Raw genomic sequence first — 21,410 nt, 5'->3', positions numbered from 1 at the left:
TACATCGCGAATTGAATTTTTAGTTTGAAGTCATAGCTTATTGACGCGGATCCCTTAGCTTTCCCTCTGATTCCTTTCCTTTCTTTAACCTGATAGGTCCTGATAGAACACATTGGGAATCTGGACCGCGCATATGAATTTGCAGAAAGGTGCAATGAGCCAGCAGTGTGGAGCCAACTGGCCAGAGCCCAGCTGCAAAAAGACTTGGTGAAAGAGGCCATTGACTCATACATTAAAGCAGATGACCCCTCCTCTTACCTGGAAGTTGTGGAGGCTGCCAATAGAAATGGTGAGTGAGCCGCCTGCCTCCGGGCATTGCTGTCCCTTGCTCCATCGTGGCTAAAGGAAGAAGGAAAAGCAACCCAATGAGAACTGCATACGTAGCTCCCCTCAAGATGAGGGTAGGGGGGCAGCTGGGTGGCTCAGTGGATGAGAGCCAGGCCTAGAGACGGGAAGTCCTAGGTTCAAGTCTGGCCTCAGACACTTCCTAGCTGTGTGACCCTGGGCAAGTCACTTGACCCCCATTGCCCACCCTTACCACTCTTCTGCCTTGGAGCCAATACACAGTATTGATTCTAAGAAGGAAGGTAAGAGTTTAAAAAAAAAAAAAGAAAAAGATGAGGGTGGATTTAGATGTAAAGGAGGACGGCCAGAGCCTAAAACTAAGAAACAACCTTCTGAGACAAGGCAGGAGTATCTGCACGTCTTCGGTGTGATTATTTCTTCCCTGCCAAAGTCTGGAACCTATTTATCTCTTCAGGGTTCCAGTGGTTGGCCAACTCCTTTGCTAATGACACTCCTCTTACCAGGCCTTCTCTAAGTTCTTTTAGCTTTTTGTTACTTGGCAAAACTGGCACACTCTTAGCAGAGCCTCTGAGAGCCCAGCACACAGCCTGAGTTGAAGAAACAAAGTCCTGTATCACTCTTTCTGAATTTCTTATTGGCATTACTCTTTCTTTAGACAAGGCAATCTAGGTGAATGGTTAGAAGGTTGGCCTCCTAGTCAGGAAGGCCTGGGTTCTAGTCCTACTGCTGGCAAAGAGTACCCTCATGATCTTGGGTGAGTTGCCAGTCTCGGGGCCCTGGGCAGCTTTCTCAGGCGGGATCAGTTGAGGAAGATTCTTCAGGAGTTTCCTGCACAGATTCAGAGTCCTAACCAGCCCCAAAACTCAACACTTAAGGGTCTTGGTTTCTTAGGCAGTTGGTTGTTTTGGCATTTGATCATTAATCTTTTCTGCCCCTGGCTACTCTTGGGTTCTCCTGTTTGGTATAGAGACTTAATCTAGCCTAACAGCCAGACTAATGGTACGAGCCAGTGTAAGCCTTCCTACTCCAGTCCTTTCCTATTCATTGGCTGTAAGGAGCAGTGAGAGAACCAGCTTCAGTTCTCTTTTTTGCTAGTCAGGTTTCCAGATAAGATGCCTGGTCTTCCTACATCATACCAGGCCTGCTGTCTCAACTCTGCCTTGCCCAGATTGCCAGGGCTGCAGTGTCATGAATGGCGAACCAAGGGCCAACAACTTCCTGCTGTGAGTTACATTATTTGTTTCTTTCTTTAGGTAATTGGGAAGATCTAGTTAAATTTTTACATATGGCCAGGAAAAAGGCCCGAGAATCCTATGTAGAGACTGAACTCATTTTTGCTTTGGCTAAAACAAACCGCCTCTCTGAGCTAGAAGAGTTTATCAATGGGCCCAACAATGCCCACATCCAGCAGGTAGGTCTGGGTAACTACGTCAGAGTCTAGAATTGCTGCTGTTGGCTTTTGGGCTTTCAGTCTGCTGTTATTTCTAAGCTCCCCCCATTGCTACCCCAAAAGAATAGGAAAGAATAGGGCTTTTAAGTTCATCATGTCCTAGACGGTCTGGGGCACTGGAGAATACGGCCATCCTGCACTCATGAATAATTGCTGTTTCCCAGAGTGTTTGTGTCCAAAGTCCTCCGAGTTTTAGAAGGCCTTTAGGAGGTTTGGCAGGATCATCCTCAGGGTGGCCAGCATGTTTGTGTCACTATCCAAATGTGAGGGATTCACCAGGAAGGTTGGGCATTCCTCACCCAGAGCAGCCTGTCTCCTTTGATTGCAAGTGGATTCAGAATAAGCCAGCACCTGAGCCTTGCTGTAGGCACCAAGGTTGGGTCATTGTACTACAGAAAACATGGCCTGAAGGGCTGGTTCTTTAGTCTAGCTAGAGAATTGTGGGCAAATTGGAAGGTTCAGAATGATTGGAAGCCCTCATCAGAATTCAGACAGTAACCTCAGGAAACAGAACAGGCCAGCCTCAAGGTCCTGTGCCTTCATCCATTGACAATGGGGCCATTTTGCCTTTTGTCAACTTTCATTTGGCTTTCCTTACTTATTAACCTTTCGGTAAGAAGCCAACAATGAATCATTGGTGGCTTTTTTGTTTTTTAAGGAAAATTGTTTTGTAAGTAGGGAGACCTGATCCCCTAACAGCATCTGTAGAGAACCCCACACTTCTGTCTTTGATCGGAAACTCATGAAATAGATTTCAGGAAGGGTACCATATTCCCCACCTGCAGAAGAGGCCAGGAAGATGGGCTCTGCTTTCACCTTCAGTCAGTCCCTCACCCCACCCTGCAGAAACCCTTGTATTTCTGTAGCTGGGTAGCTATAGAAGTGACCAGAAGCTCCCTGGGGCCACATGAAGTCATCCTTTCTTTATTCTTGGCCCTCTTAAATTAGAGTGCTCTGTGGCCCTGACCTCTGCTTTGAGGAGAAGAAGATAGGGGAGAGCAAGGAACCTTGGGAGAGGTCTTTCTTGGCCTGGAGGGCAGAGGACTAAAGGAGAAGGTCTGGTGTCCAATGTGATGGGAACTGAGGATAAAATGAGAACGAATTGAATTACAATGGGGCAGAGGATTTGGGTTGATGTTTTGTTAAACTTTGTTACTTACTTCCCCAATGAAATTCTCCCCTTCCCCCCCAAAGAGAATCCTGTTTTGTAAGAAAGTATAGTTGGGCACCACAGACAAGCATGCTCACTGGTCACTTCATGTCACACCTGCAATGCCCTCCTCTGCCAAGGGGAGGCACTTGGGGCTGTCCAGATTGGTCATTGCCCTAACCAAGGTTCTTTTCTTCTTGGGGGCTTTCTTTCCTTTATTGGGGTCCTTGTGTAGGCCCCCTTCTCCAAGCCTGTCTGCACTGTCCTCAGGCTCCTGCCCTGGTGTCTTTTGTGCCCCTCTCACATGCCTGGCACTTAGTAGATGTTGTGTAAGCATGGAAAGATGCTAGCACTGAGGATCAGAAGTCCCAAGGTATATTCAGAACTTTTCTAGACTCTGGGCCTCAGCTTCCTTTTCTGTAGAGGGAGCAGGTTACAGCAGATCTTTAGACCTCTTCCAGCTGTGACTCACAACTCAGTAGAGTGTCAGGGTAGTCCTATCACCTGGCTCCAGGCCCAGCCCTCTTTGTCTTGGCCTATCCTGGGTGCTGGGTCTGTGCTGGGCATTCTGTCACTGTTTGATGAAATGCCCCCCTCTGCATTGGATGGAATCAGGCTGGACCACCTCTGCTTTCCTGCCGCCATGTCGGAGTGTGACTCCCAGCCTGCTCTTTTCTTTGGGCATAGCTCAAGCATAAGGCCACCCCAAAGAGTTTTCTCTGTTATTTGATTGACAAAATTGGCCTTTTATTTGGGGTGGGGGTGGGAGGAAAGATGTCAGAAAACCTTCCTATGCTATTGTTTAAGTGGGACACTTTCTTTGTATGGCCAAAGTCAGATTGCTTTTCACTGGTGTATTTTCAATTCTTGGATTCAAAGGTCTCTGTTTCCGGCTCAGATTGCATGTGTGGCCAGAGGGGCTTCACAGAGTGGTGGCTTTGTGACTGGGCCTCGTCTCCTCCCATCTCATAGCCAGCCCCCACACACAAGAGCTTTGTATTAAATTCGACTCCAAATGCTGGCCTGTTTGCAAAGGCAAGAACCAAGAGGACCTTTGTGCCCAGGCTTCCTGAGGGGACTGGGGGGTTCAAAGGAGCAGTTACAGCTAGAGTTGTTGGTAATTGTGGGGTTTAGGATGCCCTTGCAGAGGCCTCTGCCCCTTCAATGTTCAGTGTGTATGTGTGTTTGCGTGTATGTATGTATGTGCATGCATGCCAGAGACTAAATTACCTCGTGGTCTGGTGTGTGCCTGCTGGGCAAGGTCTGTTCTTATCCCTGGGACCAGTGCTCCTTCCTCTGCCAAATTAACCAGAATATCTCTCTAGGTGGGTGATCGCTGCTATGAGGAGGCCATGTATGAAGCGGCCAAATTGCTCTACAATAATGTGTCCAATTTTGCCCGCCTGGCGTCTACTTTAGTGCATCTTGGGGAATATCAGGCTGCAGTGGACAGCAGCCGCAAGGCCAACAGCACCAGGACCTGGAAGGAGGTAATGATTAATAGTAGACATAAATGGTCTCCCACCCCTGCCCACTGGCCACTTGGGTTCCATCCACCATTTTTACATTCTCAGCTAATTTTCAAAAACTCATGTCAAGCCCTTGAACCTCAGCATCACTACTTGGTTCAGCAGGCTGTTCCTTCCAAAGAGGTCATGGTGGCTGATGACAGTTCATCTTCGTCCATATAGCTGACCTGCCTCCCAGGATTTGTCTGTAGGGCAAAAAGATCCATTTCGCCAGGGTTTGTTGGTGAGCATATAGACCCCTGGACTGTTGAGGACCAGTGAGAGCCGTTGGACACTGTAGAAGAGCAGTTCTCTGGGGATGGCATCTGAACCAGTGGGACTCTGATGTCTTACAGACCCACTGTTGGCCTGGCTCCTGCCCTAGTGATCTGGACACAGTAGCCCTTTTCTGAGACGATTTTGTCCATTTCTAGGGTTAGTAAGCACAGGTGAGGCAGCGGCCCTGGTGAAATGACCTGTTGGTGGTCAGTCTGGAATTGGGCTCACACTCCAGTGTCATGGCCTCCAAATCCAGAGGGGATTTGGCCCTGCACCATGCTCCTCCCTCTCTACCTTGTTAAGGTGTTGGAGAAATAGTATCTTTCCAGGGTAGCAGATGACCAGCCAAGGTCTATCCTTGGAAGGAAGTTTGGGGAAAGCCAAGTGACATTCATGTCCTGGTAGCCCATCCTGGCAATTCTTACTTGCTCTAGCTCCTAGCATTCTTTTTTATTCCTCCCAGGCCTGTGATTTCATGAGTAATTTCCTAGCCTTGGGTTCCTTTATAGAATCCCTCTTCAAAAACAATTTGAAGGCTCAATGGAATTTATTGAGCTTTGAAACCAGTGATGGGCAAACTTTTTAAAGGGGGGCCAAAGGAAAGGAAATTCTGCTCTGTCAGTCTGTTTCTAAGGCAACTCTTTGGAAGTTTCATTGTATTGTATCCTACTCATTGTATTCGTCAGGTTAGGAATAACGTGCAGCCAGATAGAACATTTCAGGGGGCCACATCTGGCCCGCAGGCCGTAGTTTTCCCATCACTGACCTAAACCATCACCTTTTTTCATAGAGCAGCTCTTATAACATCTCTGCCATGGGGCTGGACCCATGTGCTCTGGGTGTATAACAGGGTTTGGGGGAGATTGTATGAAGAGTCAAGTTATGAGTTTCTTTAAGCCAAGACCCATAGCAGTCATGGTGCCTTTAATCAGCCATTCCTCCCTCCTTCCCTCCCTCCCTCCTTTCCTTGTAGGTGTGTTTTGCCTGTGTTGATGGACAAGAGTTCCGGCTGGCTCAGTTATGTGGCCTCCATATTGTAATCCATGCTGATGAACTTGAGGAGCTAATCAGCTATTACCAGGTGAGTCTATCTTGGCCATGGCTCGGGGGAGAACCTGACTAACGGGTGGGTATTTCCTCTCCTATGCGCCTCAGTCCTAGATTTGGGGCTCCCGACACCCAGCTGGCTAGTGTTTATTTGCAGGTCACTCTTAATGCGTGAAGCACAGTGGTGGGCCCCGGTGTTGTCCATGTGTTGTAGTGGTTGTGGTGACCAACTCCTTTGTGATTTATGGCATTTGTGGAAAAGGTCATTCAAATAGAAGAACAATTAGTTTGTGTTCTAAAACTAAGTTGAACCTATTGTTTAATTTTGGGAAAATACAAAAAGCTCCTTGTTTTCACATTCCTTGTCCTGATTGCACTCCAGTAAGATTCTGGGTAGACAGGCAGGGGTGGTGGCAGCAGTCAGTCATAGGGCCAAGTTACAGGGCTTGGTGCCCACTGACGAATGAGGGGGTGGTGAGAGCAGCAGCATCCATGAAGACGAAGAGGCGGGAAGGGCCTGTGCCTGTCCCTTCCTATCTGGGCCATATTTTTAGACTCTTGATAAATAGAAATGACAGGGAGGGTGCAAAAGATTGAGGAGCTAGCTGAACCTAATTGCAGTCCAGAGTGGATTCTCTTTCTTTGATTTGCTACAAGGAATGGTTTGCTGGGTAGAGGAAAGGGAATATTCAGAATGAAGGTAAGATTAAAACCAAAAATCTCAATATAAATTTTAAAAATAGACGTGGGGATGTCTCTTAACAGTTAAGACTAATAACACTCTGGGGGCCGCAGTTTGAAGAAAGGCCTTTGTTGGCTTCACTTGAGTTTGCTGTGTGGTTGAGTACTGGAGGGAGGGCTAGTGAGGGAGAAAATATTCAGAGACCTCCCCAAAGCAATGTTTGGAAAGAATTTTAAATACTTTGGGGAAAGGGAAAGAACATGAAACATGTAACTATGGGAAAATATTCAAAAGAAAAAAGAAAAGAAAAAAAATAAAAAATTCTAAGTTCTGTCCCAACTTTGATTCTGACCTTATCTCCATCCCTTGTTGGCCCCTTCTCTTAAGTTCCTTTTCCTTTGGGCCCCATTCCCATGTAGAAAATGGACTGGCGGAGCCCAGCTCCAGAATGGCCTTGGCTCCTCTTCTACAAATGGAAATTTTCATTCAATTTCTCATAGTACATATAGGGCTCATCAGGTTTGCTTGAAAGCAAAAAACCAACCTCCAGAATTCCATGTGAACTGGAACAACGTCCAGGAATTGATTCAGAGTGAAAAGAGCAGAACCAGGAGAACCTTATACACAGAGACGGATACATTATGGCACAATCGAACGTAATGTTCTTCTCTACCAGCAGCAATGCAATGATTCAGGAGAATTCTCAGGGACTTATGAGAAAGAAGCTCTCCACATCCAGAGAAAGAACTGTGAGAACAGAAACACAGAAGAAAAAGAACTGCTTGATCAGATGGGTCGATGGGGATATGACTGGGGATGTAGACTCTAAGCCAGGGGTCAGCAACGTATAGCTCTCGAGCCATATCTGGCTCTTTCGAGGGCCATATCTGGCTCTTTCTGCAGGAGCCATAAAGTCTATTTTTTTTCAGGCACTGTTACAGGAGCGCACTGTGAGCACTGTACGGCTCTCACAAAATTACATTTTAAAAAATGTGGCGTGTATGGCTCTCATGGCCAAAAAGGTTGCCGACCCCTGCTCTAAATGATTACTCTAATGCAAATATTAATAATATAGAAATAGGTCTTGATCAATGGCATATGTAAAACCCAGTGGAATTGCTCATCAGCTCCAGGAAGGGGGAGGGAGGAGGGGAGGAAAAGAACATGAATCATGTAACCATGGCAAAAAAATTCTCAATTAATTAATTAATTAAATGAACTTTGAAAAAAAAGAAAGAAAATTGCTTGTAAGCTCAAAAAGAATTTAGGGAGGGGCTAAAAAAGATTTTAAAAATTAAATAATAAATATAGAAGAAAATTGGGAAAAGAAATGAAAATGAGAGAGTATAATCATGAAAAAAGAGTCAACAGCTTAGTTAAGGAGGCACTAAAAAATACTGAAGAAATTAATACCCCGAAAAATATAATAGGACAATTGGTAAAAAATGCACAAAATCCAATAAAGAGAACCCCTTAAAAAGCAGAATTGGCCAAATAGAAAAAGATATATAAAAATGCACTGAAGAGAAGACCTTCTTAAAAGGCAGAATTCTCCAAATGGAAAAAGAGGTATAAAAATTCCCTGAGGAAGAGAAGTCTTTACAAAGTAGAATTGGCCAAATGGAAAAGGAGGTACAAAGGCTTACTCAAGTAATGATGCCTTAAAAATTAGAATTGAACAAACGGAAGCTAATGACTCCATGAGACATAAGAAATAATCAAAGTCAAAAGAATGAAAAAATAGAATATGAAATATCTTATTGGAAAAAACAGCTGATCTGGAAAATAAATCCAGGAGAGAGGGTCTAAGAATTTTTATACTGCCCCTAAACCATGATTTAAAAAAAGAGCTTAGATATCATCTTTCAAGAAATTATCAGGGAAGATTTCCCTGATAGTCTAGAGCCAGAAGGTAAAATAGAAATTGAAAAAATTCACTGATCACCTGAAAAAGATCCTCGAAGTATAACTTATTATATTATAGCCAAATTCCAGAACTACCAGATCAAGGAGAAAAAAGTGCTAGTAGCTAAAATGAAACAATTCAAATATCATGGAGCCACAGTCAGAACACAAGATTTAGTAGTGTCTACATTAAGGAACTAAAGGCCTGAAAGATATTCCAGAGGGCAAAGGAGGTAGGATTTCAACAACCAAGAATCATTCGCCCAGCAAAACTGATCCTAATTCTTCAGGGGAAAAAAAACGGGTAGCCAAAGAAATAGAGATATTTCAGCTATTTCTGATGCAAAGACAAGATTTGAAGGGAAAATCTGAACGTATAAAAAGGTAAACAGGAAAATTAAATCAAAACACATTCAATAAAGTTAATTTGTTTTAAAAAAAAAACAAACCAACCTCCACATTGAAGAGCAGAATTTTTTTCAATTTCCAAAGAAAACCTTATCTTTTCTTAGGTCAGGGGTTCTTACTATAGGCCTGGGGATAGATGTTAGGATATCTGTGAACTTGGATAAGAAAAAGAATGACCCCTTAAATTCCCCCCACTTGAACCTACAACAGAGCATTTCTTTCCATTATGGACACGGGCAGCAAACATTGCCAGCTTCCCTGGACACCCCAAGGGGCCGTGGCATAAAAAGGGCTGCCTGCCCACGGGGAAGCATGAGCAGTGGTTGCTGCCTTCCCTCCTGTGCCCAGGCAGCGACTCTCTGGGTGTGGGTGCAGGGCTGTCTGAGACCTGTGTGTCTGGACAGAAGCAGGACTGCCCGAGGTCTGTGGCCCTCCTCAGGCTCTCAGAGGAGCTGGGGCTCGGCGTCTCGGTGAGCCTGTCTGTTCCAGCCCTCTCTTCACGGAGCAGGATTTTGTGTACTTGCATGTGTCAGCAGTTGCCATTTGTCCTGACAGTCCCTTCGCATCCTGATGTCTCTGTCTATGACCAGAATAGAGGAATGGCGCTTTCTGTTTTTTCACTTGGGATTAGTGCTGCTGGGAGGACCTTTGTATGAATGACTGCGGTTTTCGTAGAAGGAATCACTGGCTTCAGGGATATGGTTAGCATCAATTATTTTCATCTATTCCTTCAAAATCAAGTTGTCTCTAAGTGGTTCCACATTTCTAAAAAGCAATTTAAGTTGTCACCAGCCACACAGGTGATCACACACGTGGGGGTGTGCCTGGAGCCGATTCAGGCCCCCCCTGTGCATTTCAGTGAGAACTGGACTTTGCCCACCTCCCCGGTGAGGCCTAACCTAGGCCCAGCCCTGTGCTTCTCCAGGCAGTCTCAGCTCAGCAAATGTCAATCACTTGGGGTGGCCTGTATAGTGATGGCTCTCTTCGACCGCTAGGCCCGTCTCTCTTCTGTATTCTGTGCTCCAAGGGGCCGTGGGGGCCGGGCGATTTCCTTTCCTTTGTTGAGAGACCCAGGCTTCGGGTCATGCCTCTCCCCAGCAGCCCTCATTTTTCTTGGTCGCCTTCCTCCAGGGCCTGTCCATTTAGGGAACGTTTCTCTGGCCAGTGTCAGGTCTGGTAGGCCCCAAGTTAGGAATCACCACAGTTAGTGTTTGGGTTTTACTTGATAAAGATGTCAAAGAATAATCTGGAAGTGAATTCTCAGCAGGAGAATCCTGTGCAGTGAGTGTGTGGGGAGAGTCCACCCACAGGACTGGGAGGCACCAAGTGCCAGGCACCTCAGGGTCAGCTCGGAAAGGACTGGTGCTGGGGCCCAGGGCCAGGGCTGGTTCTTCTCCATGGCTCCTGTGGCCTCGTCAGCTTGTTCTTCCTATGCTCAGGGCGCTGTTACATGGGAAGTGACGTTTTCTTCCTAGATTGAAGTCCGGTAACCCTGTTCTGAATGTGTCCCTGTTCTTCCATCTAGGATCGGGGCTACTTTGAAGAACTTATTGCCCTGCTGGAGGCTGCCCTGGGCCTAGAGCGGGCTCATATGGGGATGTTCACTGAGCTCGCTATCCTGTATTCCAAATTCAAGCCCCAGAAGATGCGGGAGCACCTTGAGCTCTTCTGGTCCAGAGTCAATATTCCCAAGGTGAAGCTGGCCTGTAGCGGAGTGAGGGGGTGGGGAGCTGCCGCCTGCGGGCCTCTGGGGCTGCCTTCCTGTCCTCACTCTGGGTGTCCTCCCCCCACAGGTCCTGAGAGCTGCCGAACAGGCTCACCTCTGGGCTGAGCTCGTCTTTCTCTACGACAAGTACGAGGAGTATGATAACGCCATCATGACCATGATGGCCCATCCCACAGAGGCCTGGAAAGAAGGGCAGTTCAAGGACATCATCACCAAGGTAACGTGCTTTGCCCCCTCTGGCCTCCTCCTATTGCTGCTTGTGGGAGTCAGAGGTGGTTTCCAGCCTTTGACCCCATTGCTCAAGTCAGAAGGAATCCTGAGACCTGCTCATTTCTCAGTGTTTGGCTTGAGGACCTCCCTGGGAGGGTCGCCCCCCTCAACCATCCTGAGCCACTTTTTCAGTAGCTTTCTTTCAGTGTAAAGATGCTCTGCTCTCCTTACTGTCCTGCAATTATCACCCATTGCTATTAGTTTTGTTCTCTGAGGCCCAGTAGAATTCCCTTCAGTTCAGTTAAAAAAATAAGCCTAAAATTCCAGTGTGCAAGCATGCTAGCTGCTGAGAATTCAGAGACGAAATGAAGAGTCTCTGACCTCACATGACTTCTAATCTTTTTTTTAAACCCTCACCTTTCATTAGAATCAATACTGTGTATTGATTCCAAGAGAGAAGAGTGATAAGGGCTAGGCAATGGGGATTAAGTGACTTGTCCAGGGTCACCCAGCTAGGAAGTGTCTGAGGCCAGATTGGAACCCAGGACCTCCCATCTCTAGGCCTGGCTCTTGAGCCACTGAACTTCCTCCAACAACTTTTATTCTGCTTGGGTCCAGGGGTGGGGAAAATGGACAGCCAATCAGTCCCCCTTCCCCCATGACAGCCCTTTAGATCCTTGAAGAGCCTCTCATTAACTCGCCCTCCATCTCTCATCTTCTGAAGACCGTGGGGCAGCTAACCACAGCCCACTGGAATAGGCCCACTGCCTGTTCTGGAACTGCCCTCAAGCGAAGCCTGGTTTTTCCTTTCTAAATAAAGCTTTACAAAAACAAGCAGTTGGCTGGATCTAACCTTTGGGCCCTTCCACATTTTCTCCCTCCCCTCTCTATTGAGAAGGCAAGAAATTCAAAATTCAAAACCTGGTACAAATTAGACATTATATTGATGGACTTTCATGTTAGCCATGCCCCCCTCATGTCTCTCTTCCCCCCCCTCCAAAAAAAAAAGAAAGAAAAGGAGGGAAAACAAGTCTGTTTTTATGAGCCACGCATAAGTCCTTCAAGTCTGTCTGGAGGTGGAGGCATTTCCTCTGGACTTTATTAAGTCAGCCCATAGACAAGTTCAGTTTGGGCCTTGCCAGTGGAAGGTCCCACTGCTCCGTCTCTTCCACAAGAATGTTGGTGTCCTTTGGGATGGAGAAGTGATAAAATGCAAATATTCCAGCCAGGTCTTGAGATATTTCTTCAGCTTTGGTTCACTTTGCTTTTTTAAAATTTTTTAATATTTTATTTTCCCAATTATGTGTAATAACAATTTTTGCATATGTTTTCTGAAATTATAAAATCCAAATTATCCATCTTCCTCACTTTCCTCCCCCTCCCAGAGATGGCAAGCCGTTTGATCTGGGTTACATCTTCTGGTTATATGTATGGCCCTGCAAAACCTGCTTCCATATTGGTCATTGTGGTGAGAGAATCCTCATATAAAACCAAAGCCCCCCACAATGAAAACCCAAACAGAGCAATGTGGAAAAGAGTACTTTGGATCTCCATCCTGAGACTGTGAGATCTTGGGCGCTCTTTTTAGGATTTCATTGCGGCTTCCTTTTCTCCTCATCATCCTTGCTTTCTACACTATTTCTGTAATTTAAAAATCTCCTTTTGAAATCGATCCCCTTGTTTTTCTCTTTTTAAAACCCTCACCTTCTGTCTTCAAATTGGTATCAAGGATCAGGTCCAAGGCAGAAAAGCGGTAATGGGTTAAGTACCAGTATCTTGCCCAGGGTTACACAACCAGGCAATGTCTGAAGCTAAATTTGAATCCAGCACCTCCTTTCTCTAGGCATGGCCCAGCTCTCTAGTTGTCCTTGACCTTCTTGCTTTTATGATGATAACGTGTAGTTGAGATGACAGCTAAGGGCTGAGCTCTGGCTTCAGTCTGTTGGTTCTCTCCATCACCTATTTGGGCTCAGTTCTTGAGGTGTAGAATTTTTGCCAGTTCAGCATATACCACAACTCAACAAGCCCGACATAGCTGTATGCCTGGCATGGGCAATCTCCGTGACTTGTATTGACTTCTCCTTGGCCAGGGTGGCTGTCCATACAAAGGTGGGGCAGTTCAGCCATCCTGTAGCCATTGCAGCCGAAACAAAAAGCAACCCAGATTCAATGACAATCGGGAAATCTAGTGAGAAATGACAGGGAACAACCTTGTCCATCTCAGAGCTGCACAAAGTCCAGCCAGGAGGTCAACACCAGAAAACCAAGAGAGCCTCCTAGTGTGCCCAGAGACTGGCCAGAGATCCCTGTGGCCTGCGAGAGCAGAGAACTCTTATAGAACTCATAGAGCAGGTTTTAACAATAAATGGCATGTTGGTGGCAGTCCTTTTGGCATCACTCTGATGAAGGTACCTGAGGCCCAGGATCTCTAAGGTCCCCAGTCAGCTCCTCTGAGAAGCCTTAGAGGGCCCTGAAGATCAAGTACATTGGACTTACCAGCATATTTATGACCTCAAGAGGTAGAGGTCAGCACAAGAGCCCAGCAGCCCCAAGTCAAGACCAAGCAGAGCCAACTCTCTCTTGCTTGAAAGCAGAGCAGGGGAGAAACCTGGTCCTCAAATTCAGGAACCTTAGGTTTAAGGTAGGAGTCAACAGAAGACACTACACAGCGTAAAGATTTATTATAGATGCAGAAATACCCCAAAGTTGATCTAGAAGATAAAAACAACTTAGTACTACTCTAACTCAAAGGGGAAAAAGGACTACAAGAACCTGGAAGAAATGAAGAGAATCTTTTTTTAATGAAATGCAAACTGTGAAGGAAAGAATAAAAGAATAAATAATTTGGGATGGAAAATGGGAAACTTCATCCAGGTTACCGAATCCTGAAAAATCAAAGTAGCCAGAACTGAAACCAAACCTCCTGAGACATGAAAAATATTAAAGCAAAATCATAAGATTTTTACAAATAAAATGCTGTCTTCTATAAAAGACAGCTTAAATTCATTGGACTCCCTGAAAACCACTGTCTCAGCGAAAACTGCCCAGCTCTGTGCCCCTAATCCAAGTGCCCACAGGCCACTTTGGACTAAAACTCAAGAAGGGAAAGGCTCAGGCCAAAGAAAAAATGCCTCAAGATACCAGAGAAAGAGTTCAGGTAGCAAAGAACCCCAGCCAGGATCAGGATGTCTAGAAGCTAGAGTAGAAGAGGGAGGAAGACATGAGAATAGAGCCTTTATTAAATGCTTACTGTGTACCCACACCATGGTGAGCATCAGGAGCCGATCCCTGCCCACAAGATGCTTTCTATCATAAGGGAGAAGATAGTGTACACAGAGGAGCTCAAAAGGGCTGCGAGAAAAGTGCCCACATGGAGTCCTGGTCGGGGCCAGATAAGGCCAAGGCTAGCCTTTGAAAGTCCCCCAGGAAAAGAGAAAGATTAAGGCTTTCTGCCAAGAATAGTGTGCCTTGCCATTCCCTACAGGGAAAAATAGACCTTTTCATTGGACATAGGACTGACCCATTCTAGAGCTGAGGAGAAGCTCTGAATACAAACACGTGTACAGAAACCCAGAGAAGGATGCTTATTCGAGCAATTGGAATGGGACCAGGAGGTGATGAAATATACTGACCTCTAAATGGAGAAAGAAAACAAGACCAGTAGAAGCCTCGAAACCTGGGTCTGTTCTCAGATTCAGAGAAGGGAAAGGAATGGGAAGAAATGAAGGCACAAGTTTAGAAGGTCAACACACGTTGATTAAGCCCTTACTCTGTGCCAAGCATGAAGATACAGAGATCAGAGTAGTACCTGCCCTCAAGGAGCTCCTAGTCTTATGGGGAGAGAACATGCGAACACATGTACCGTACTGAGAAACTGTAGATAGGATCTGTTGGAGATTATCTCAGATGTGAGGCAGGGCATAGGAGCACTTCTTGCAGAAGGGCTTCAGAGAGGCAGAGAACATTCCAGGGATGAGGGACGACATGGCGGCCGGTGAAAATGCCCCGAGTTGGAGGATCTTTTTCATAGAACAGGAAGCTGGTGTCACTGGAGCAAAGAAAAAAAAAAAAAAGCGAGGAGGGGGCCAGATGATGAAGGGCTTTGAAGACCAGATAGGGTTTTGTATCTGATTCTGGTTACCTGAGTTAAGAAGGAGCAGGATCAGACCTCCATTTTAGGAAAATCAATTTATTGGCTGAATGCAGGCGTCCCACTAGCACCTATTGCAATAATGGAGGCATGAGGTGATAGGAGGGTGGTCGGGTTAGGAGAAAAGAAGTTATTTGAGACATGATATGAAGTTAGAAATGGCAGGACTTGAGGACTGATTGGAGAAAGGAGGAAGAAGGGGGTAGACATTGTAGGATTCTGTGACAAAAGAAAGGAAAGAAATGAGCATTTATTAAGCATCTGGCAGGCAGTGTGCCAGCAGTGGGCAAGCCAAGGCCATTCCTTGTACTCTTGTACTCTGAGGAAGACAACCTACAAAAGGAATTCAAAGGGATTGGGAGGCAGGGTGTGGAATGAAGGGACCTGATGCTGGGGCATGGCTTATGAAGATTGACTTGGACCACCCCCCACCCCTTCAAGTGGAGACTCCCATGGGGGAAGGGGCAGGCCTTACAGAGGGATATTCTCGACTGGGAAGGCCATGGTGTGGTTGGATGAACCAAGATGAGGAGGCCTCAGAGGCTGAGGGAAGCTCCAGGGTAAGAAATTCTGGAACAGGGCTGGGAGGGGAACAGAAAAATAGACCAAAGGGAGGAAGGGATGAGGGGAGCCGGCAATAGAAAAACCTTCCTGCACCAGATGATAAAGGAGGGTCGTGCTTGGGTGCACGCACAGTGCAGACTTGGGGATGTGGCAAGGATGGAGAGGAGGAATGCCAAGTGCTCACTGGACTTAAGGTTCAGAGAGTGACTCCTGAAGCAGAAATTAAAAGGAAAAAGCCAAGCATAGGCCTGAAGAGGAAGGAGTGAGTGCCATGCAGTTAGTTGAGGAATGACTGAATACTCATGGCCTCTGAGTACAATGGGGCATTACTTGGCCGTAGGGAGTAATGAGGGAGTATCAGAGGGGGACAGCCAGGCTCACGGTGACTGGGGGTGGGTGGCAATGCTTTCCTGGAACAGACTTAATTTTTTATGAGGCTTCTTTATTTGTGGGGATAGGATTTTGACAGGAAAGATGAGAAAGGGGATAGAGAAAGAAGGAATCAAAAAAGAACTTTTCTTGAAAAGGTCCAGGAGAGAGGACAGTTTCCCTGGCTTCCTTCAAGGCTCTCCTTAGATCTTGCTTTCTGCAAGAGGCTTTTCTCATCCCATTCCACTGCTAGCACCCAGTCAAGCATCGGCAAATATTTTTTTTTGTTTGTTTGGCCTTCAAAGCCTTTGATCATCTGGCCCCTCCTCACTTTCCGGCCTTCTTACACCGCATTCCCCCAAAGGTTCTCTTTCTCCAGTGACATTGGTTTCTCTCAGCTCCCAACTCCAGGCCTTTTCACTGGCTGCCATGTCTCTCAGGTCTGGAATGTTCTCTGCCTCATTAAAGTTATTTCTTCTGCATTACCTACCCCTCCAGTTAAGCACCTGTCAATGCTCACTGTATATATATATCCTATGGATGGAGTTGTTCCCTTGTTGTTTCCCCTTCTAATAGGAACTTGTGGAGAGCAGGAGCTGTCCCTTCAGCACCTAACATGGTCAACTTTTTAAAAAAAACTTCTCTTCCATCCTAGAATCAATACTATGCATTAGTTCTGGGGCAGAAGAGTAGTAAGGGCTAGACAGTGGGAGTTAAGTGACTTATACAGGGTCACACAGCAAGGAAATGGCTGAGGCCACATTTGAACCCAAGACCTCCCATCTCCAGTCCCAGCTATCTACTGAGCCACCTAGCTGTCCTTGTCAGTGTTTAATAAATTGGTTAGATTATTCAGAAAGAAGCCCAGACTTTGAAAATGTAACCTGTTAAATTTATTATATATTTGAAAAAAAAGTTTTCAAGTCTCTGTTTCATCTACAACCTTTTTCTGTTATACTTTGTACATGGAAATATTCTCTCTGTGTGTATTCAAAAAAAATTTTTAAAATAAAAGTTCTAGGGCCTTGTTGGTGAACCTATGGTACACATACTGAAGGAGCTGCTCCCTTTCCTCTCGCCACCATGCCTGGGGTCATCACCCACCCCCCTCTGTCCAGCAACCCAATGGGATTGCTTCCTCCCTCCCCTGTCTGGGGTAAGGGGACAGCTTACATGTAGCATGAGGGTGCAATTTGGCCTTTCAGTCTCTAAAAGTTCACTGTCACTGCTCTAGGGATTCTTCACTCATTTCAGTTAGGTCTGAGTGTGCCCTTGAGTGTGCTCTCCAAGTCCTAAAAGACCCAAATTAACCTGGTTCCCTTGTTGGCTTGTCCAGGTGGCCAACGTGGAGCTGTACTATAAAGCGCTCCGCTTTTACTTGGATTACAAACCCCTCCTGATCAATGACCTCCTGTTGGTGCTCTCGCCCCGTCTGGACCACACCCGCACTGTCCGGTTTTTTTCAAAGGTGAGTTTACCAGAAACGGTTTACAAAATTATTCTGAGAAGTCACAAGAGAGGTAGGGTACAGATCAGGGGTGCTGCAAAGCAGAAGACCAGCTTTCTCCCCCACCCTTGAAAAATGAATCTCTTAGCACTCCTACCCTACTTCAGCCTTGGCTTCCTCACCTGGTGAAGAGGGGGTGTTTGTACCTAAAGCTTCATTCCCGATAGCTCACTGATCCTCCCTTTCCCCATGGATTATTTAAGTGTCTGATATTAATTGTGAAAATGATATGTCTGAAAAATAGTTGCATCTCTCTAGGACTACATATCTGAGATTTCTGTTAAGTTAGATAAACCACCCTCATACAGAGGAAGTGCCACATCTATAGTCTCATCTACAGTGTTGGCTGTGGGGGGGAGAGAGGGGTCTTAAGCTCAAAAATATGATTTTTCAGAATTTTTCCCCTAATTTGGCAGGTGAATCAGCTTCCTCTGGTGAAGCCCTATCTGCGCTCAGTCCAAAATCATAATAATAAGGGAGTAAATGAGGCTCTCAACAACCTGCTGACTGAGGAAGAGGATTACCAGGTGAGAACTTCACTTGGGACATGGATCAGTCCATAAATGTACCTGGTATTGAAGCCGTCCGTCCAGCAGCTTCACGAAGATTCCTAGTGGGTTGGACATTTAGAAAGGGGGACCAAGGACTGAGTGAAAATGGGTTACGGGTTAAGGATTAATGGAAAGAGAACACAAGGCGAGAATAAAGACACCCAGACACAGAAAGTTTTGGCACCAGGTAGACAGACAGCAAGTAAGCTCTGATGGTCAAGAGCTCTCTTGCCAACTGATTTCTTGTCACTTTATTGGGGTTAGGACAGTATGGGGGGAAGGGGAGAGCCCCGGGGCCTGATACATTAACATTAGGAGGTCATCATCATAAGATGTAACTGCCAAAACCTGAAACCATAGGTAGAGCTAAGATCCGGATCCAGAGCAGATGTGGCCTAAGGCATCTACTGCTGTTTGATACCTATGTTAATTGATCATTGAAGGAAAAGTAAGGAGACTGAGATAACTGACCTCTCCTCTGGGGTGTAGCCTTAGGGAAGGGCTGGGGATTTGGCCTGATCCATGTTCAATTTGACTCCAGATTACAGAGATCAATCATTAGCAGTAGAAGAGTTAAGTTTTTTTGAATACTTCTTAAAATAATATCACAATTAATGTATACCTGGATTGCTACAGGTACGATGGCAGAAAAACCTGCCCCAAGCCATCTCCTTCTGCCTTTGTCTCCCGTTGTAATTGCCAGCAAGCTTGTGACCACTTCAGGTCATAGTGAGTTTGTGGGGGTTCATCTCTGGCCAGTAGTGCCAGGTCCTGGTGGCTGCAGGGCTGGGGCTGTGCAGCGATGGGCTGGGCTTCCAGTACCGTGACCAGGGGTAACCCTGGCCTTGGGCCAGAATGTGCCAGAGCCTTCCAGCCCCAAACTGCTCTTGGCCTCCAAGGGCAAACCAAGTCCTGACCAAGGTGTTTCCCTCAGAGTTGGGGCCACCAGAAACAGAAATGGGCACTAGGTGGTGGGCACTCGGTGTGGCTTGCTTGATTTCTGCAGTTACTTCTCAGCGTGGCTTCTCCAGGCTGCTGAGATCAGGCCCTGCTCCTTCCTTCTATCAGTGGCCAGCACTGAGTGGCCTGGAGGTCACCTACTGAAATGCAAACAGGAATCCCCTGTTAGGTGCTCTAACCCTAAGCCTGTCTTCCCCAGGGTTTGAGGGCATCTATCGATGCTTACGATAACTTTGACAACATCAGCCTGGCGCAGCGGCTGGAGAAGCACCAATTGATGGAGTTCAGGCGGATCGCGGCTTATTTGTACAAAGGAAACAACCGCTGGAGACAGAGTGTGGAGCTCTGTAAGAAGGACCGTCTCTATAAGGTCAGCGCCCCACTTCCCAGGTTCCTTTCTGGAAAGGACGCCCATGTCCCTGGTCTGGATTTAAAAGTGAGACAAAGGGGACAACTAGGTGGCTGGGTGGATTGAGAGCCAGGCCTAGAGATGAGAAGTCCTAGGTTCAAATCTGGCATCATACCACGTAGCTATGTGACCCTGGGTAAGTCACTTTACCCCTATTGCCTAGCCCTTTGTGCTCTTCTGCCTTGAAACCAATACACAATATTGATTCTAAGATGGAAGGGTGAGCATTTAAAAAAAAAAAAACCAGAACCAAATAAAACCAGGGCAGAATATCCCATGTTATCTCCTCTCTAATGGTCTTTAGGGTCACTTCTTTTGCCTAAGTCTAGATGATCCTAACCCTCCGCCCCCGCTTTTGGGCAGATCAGAGCAGGCTCTGTGGGGCTCCTGGCGGTTTTCTTAGGAAATGTTGGACGCGGCCCTCCCCAGCCGCCCAAGACAAAAATGGAGCAAGGGGCTCGGCCCTCACTTTACTGAATCTTCTCATGTTTATCTCAGTTGGTTTCAACTCATCTATCAGAAGCCCCCGCTCTGACCAGCTCCGTTTCCTGGCATTCCCTAGACTTAGATCCCCAGGTGGATTAGAGTGGCTGCTCTCATGCCAGTGACTGATGAAGTGTCCCACATGTGCCGAGCAGGTCTGGCTGACCTCCGAATTGGCTTTATGGTGTTGGAATAACTCCCTTTACTGTTCCGGGAGGACTGGGCTGGGGAAGAGACGGGCTTGCTCAGTTTGTAGTTTGTACCTGGATGAATACAGCTGGGGTTCGGGCCCTGAAGGTGCCCCCCTGCCTGAGGGAGCTGCTAGGTGGGAGTACTTCATTCTGGGGTGATTTTAGATGGACTGAATGTTGCAAATGGAGCCCCCCTAATTGGTACCAAAGGCGGGTAGTGTTAGATCATCTGGACTGTGTGTGGCAGACCTGAAGCTATTGGACTGTCCTATCCCTGTAACATCAAACTTTGGACCAAATCCCGCCCTGTGGGCAGGGCCTGGGAGCTCAGCACTTGGAGGAGCTGAACACATTGCTTCATCCTTAGCATCTCCTTGAGAAGAGGCTAGAATACAAGTGGAAGCAGAGCTTCCCTGGGCCCACTGGGCTGTGAGAGCCACAGGCACTGCCCCATCATGGAGCACTTGAGTCAGGGGCGCAGAACCTTATTGGGTCGAGATCTTTTGGTGTGTGTCAGCTTCATGTTGGAACAAAACCTGCCTGACACAACAGTCGGTGAACCGCGGAAGGGCAGCGGTGCGCCTCCCGCCTCTCCAGAGCTGGACTCAATCATCAGCATTACCCAGCAGGCCTCTCCACTTGAGGCTGCAGGACTCTTAGCATCTGTGGGGGCAGGATGCCGTTCCTGTCGGGGCCTGAGCTGAAGCATTTGAACCCTCAGTGCTCAATGCCCTTCAGCTTCGTGCCTTGAAAACAAGGTCCCCGAGAGTGATGTTGGAGGAGTGCCGAGCCCCAGCTTTGATGACTCCCACCGGCTGCTGCCTTTGCTTTTACTTATGCACTGACTGAGTCCCTCACAGATGCACATCACAGAATCATAGCTGGGCCCTCGCTGCAGCAGGGCAGTCCTTTTGCCCTTCCTGGGTTGACTTACCAGCCCACTCTCCATGGTGCCTCTTCTAGGTCTGTCCATCCCTCCTCAAGCCTCCTGTAGCTCTCCCTGCCTTCACCTTCTTCCCTGACAACTTGGTCTTATTTTGCTGACAAAAAAGTTGAGGCCATTCCCGAAGTGCTCTCTCTTCTCCTTTCCTCCACATTTCCTATCCTCTGATGCCTTTTCCTACTGTCCCCTTCACTGCCCCTCACAGGGTGAGGGGACCCTTTTCCTCCTGATGGTAAACCTACTGGACCCCATGCCATCCTCCTGGCTCTTCCAGCCGGTCTCCCCCTTGCTCATCCCTACTCAAACCTTCAATATCCCCTTGCCTACAGACATGCACACATCTTCATCCTCAGAAGCCTCATGTGATCCATCCATCCCCACTAGTGACAGCCTAATTGACCTACAGCTCCCATCACCCCCAGGGGGATGCACTCGCAGCTGTTCTCTCCACTCTAAATTTTGAGGAAATTGAGACTTAGAACAGTAAGCTTAGTGCCTCGGCAAAGGTTCTTAACCTTTGATCCCTGAACTTGTTTTTTTAAACTATTTTAATAGCTGTAAATTTTCGTTATTTATTTCTCTTTAACATTTTTCTTTAATTGAGTTCCAACT

The 21,410-nt window shown here is 46.8% G+C and overlaps 1 protein-coding gene across 1 annotated transcript in view; it reads left to right on the top strand.

The window, feature by feature from the left end:
• The window catches only part of CLTCL1 (clathrin heavy chain like 1), a 91,334-nt gene that overhangs the window by 58,424 nt on the left and 11,500 nt on the right, over positions 1–21,410 (top strand). The window contains exons 21-29 of the mRNA XM_044674518.1: positions 97–289; positions 1,560–1,717; positions 4,232–4,396; positions 5,667–5,774; positions 10,261–10,428; positions 10,529–10,678; positions 17,091–17,222; positions 17,678–17,788; positions 18,972–19,142. Coding sequence (XP_044530453.1) covers positions 97–289; positions 1,560–1,717; positions 4,232–4,396; positions 5,667–5,774; positions 10,261–10,428; positions 10,529–10,678; positions 17,091–17,222; positions 17,678–17,788; positions 18,972–19,142 — 1,356 coding nt within the window. The remainder of the gene's footprint in view (positions 1–96; positions 290–1,559; positions 1,718–4,231; positions 4,397–5,666; positions 5,775–10,260; positions 10,429–10,528; positions 10,679–17,090; positions 17,223–17,677; positions 17,789–18,971; positions 19,143–21,410) is intronic.

This window comes from Gracilinanus agilis, chromosome 1, assembly GCF_016433145.1.
Source record: "Gracilinanus agilis isolate LMUSP501 chromosome 1, AgileGrace, whole genome shotgun sequence".
NCBI classification, from domain to species: domain Eukaryota; kingdom Metazoa; phylum Chordata; class Mammalia; order Didelphimorphia; family Didelphidae; genus Gracilinanus; species Gracilinanus agilis.
The sequence above is the reverse complement of the archived record's forward strand: the minus strand, read 5'-3'. Positions and strand labels throughout refer to the sequence as shown.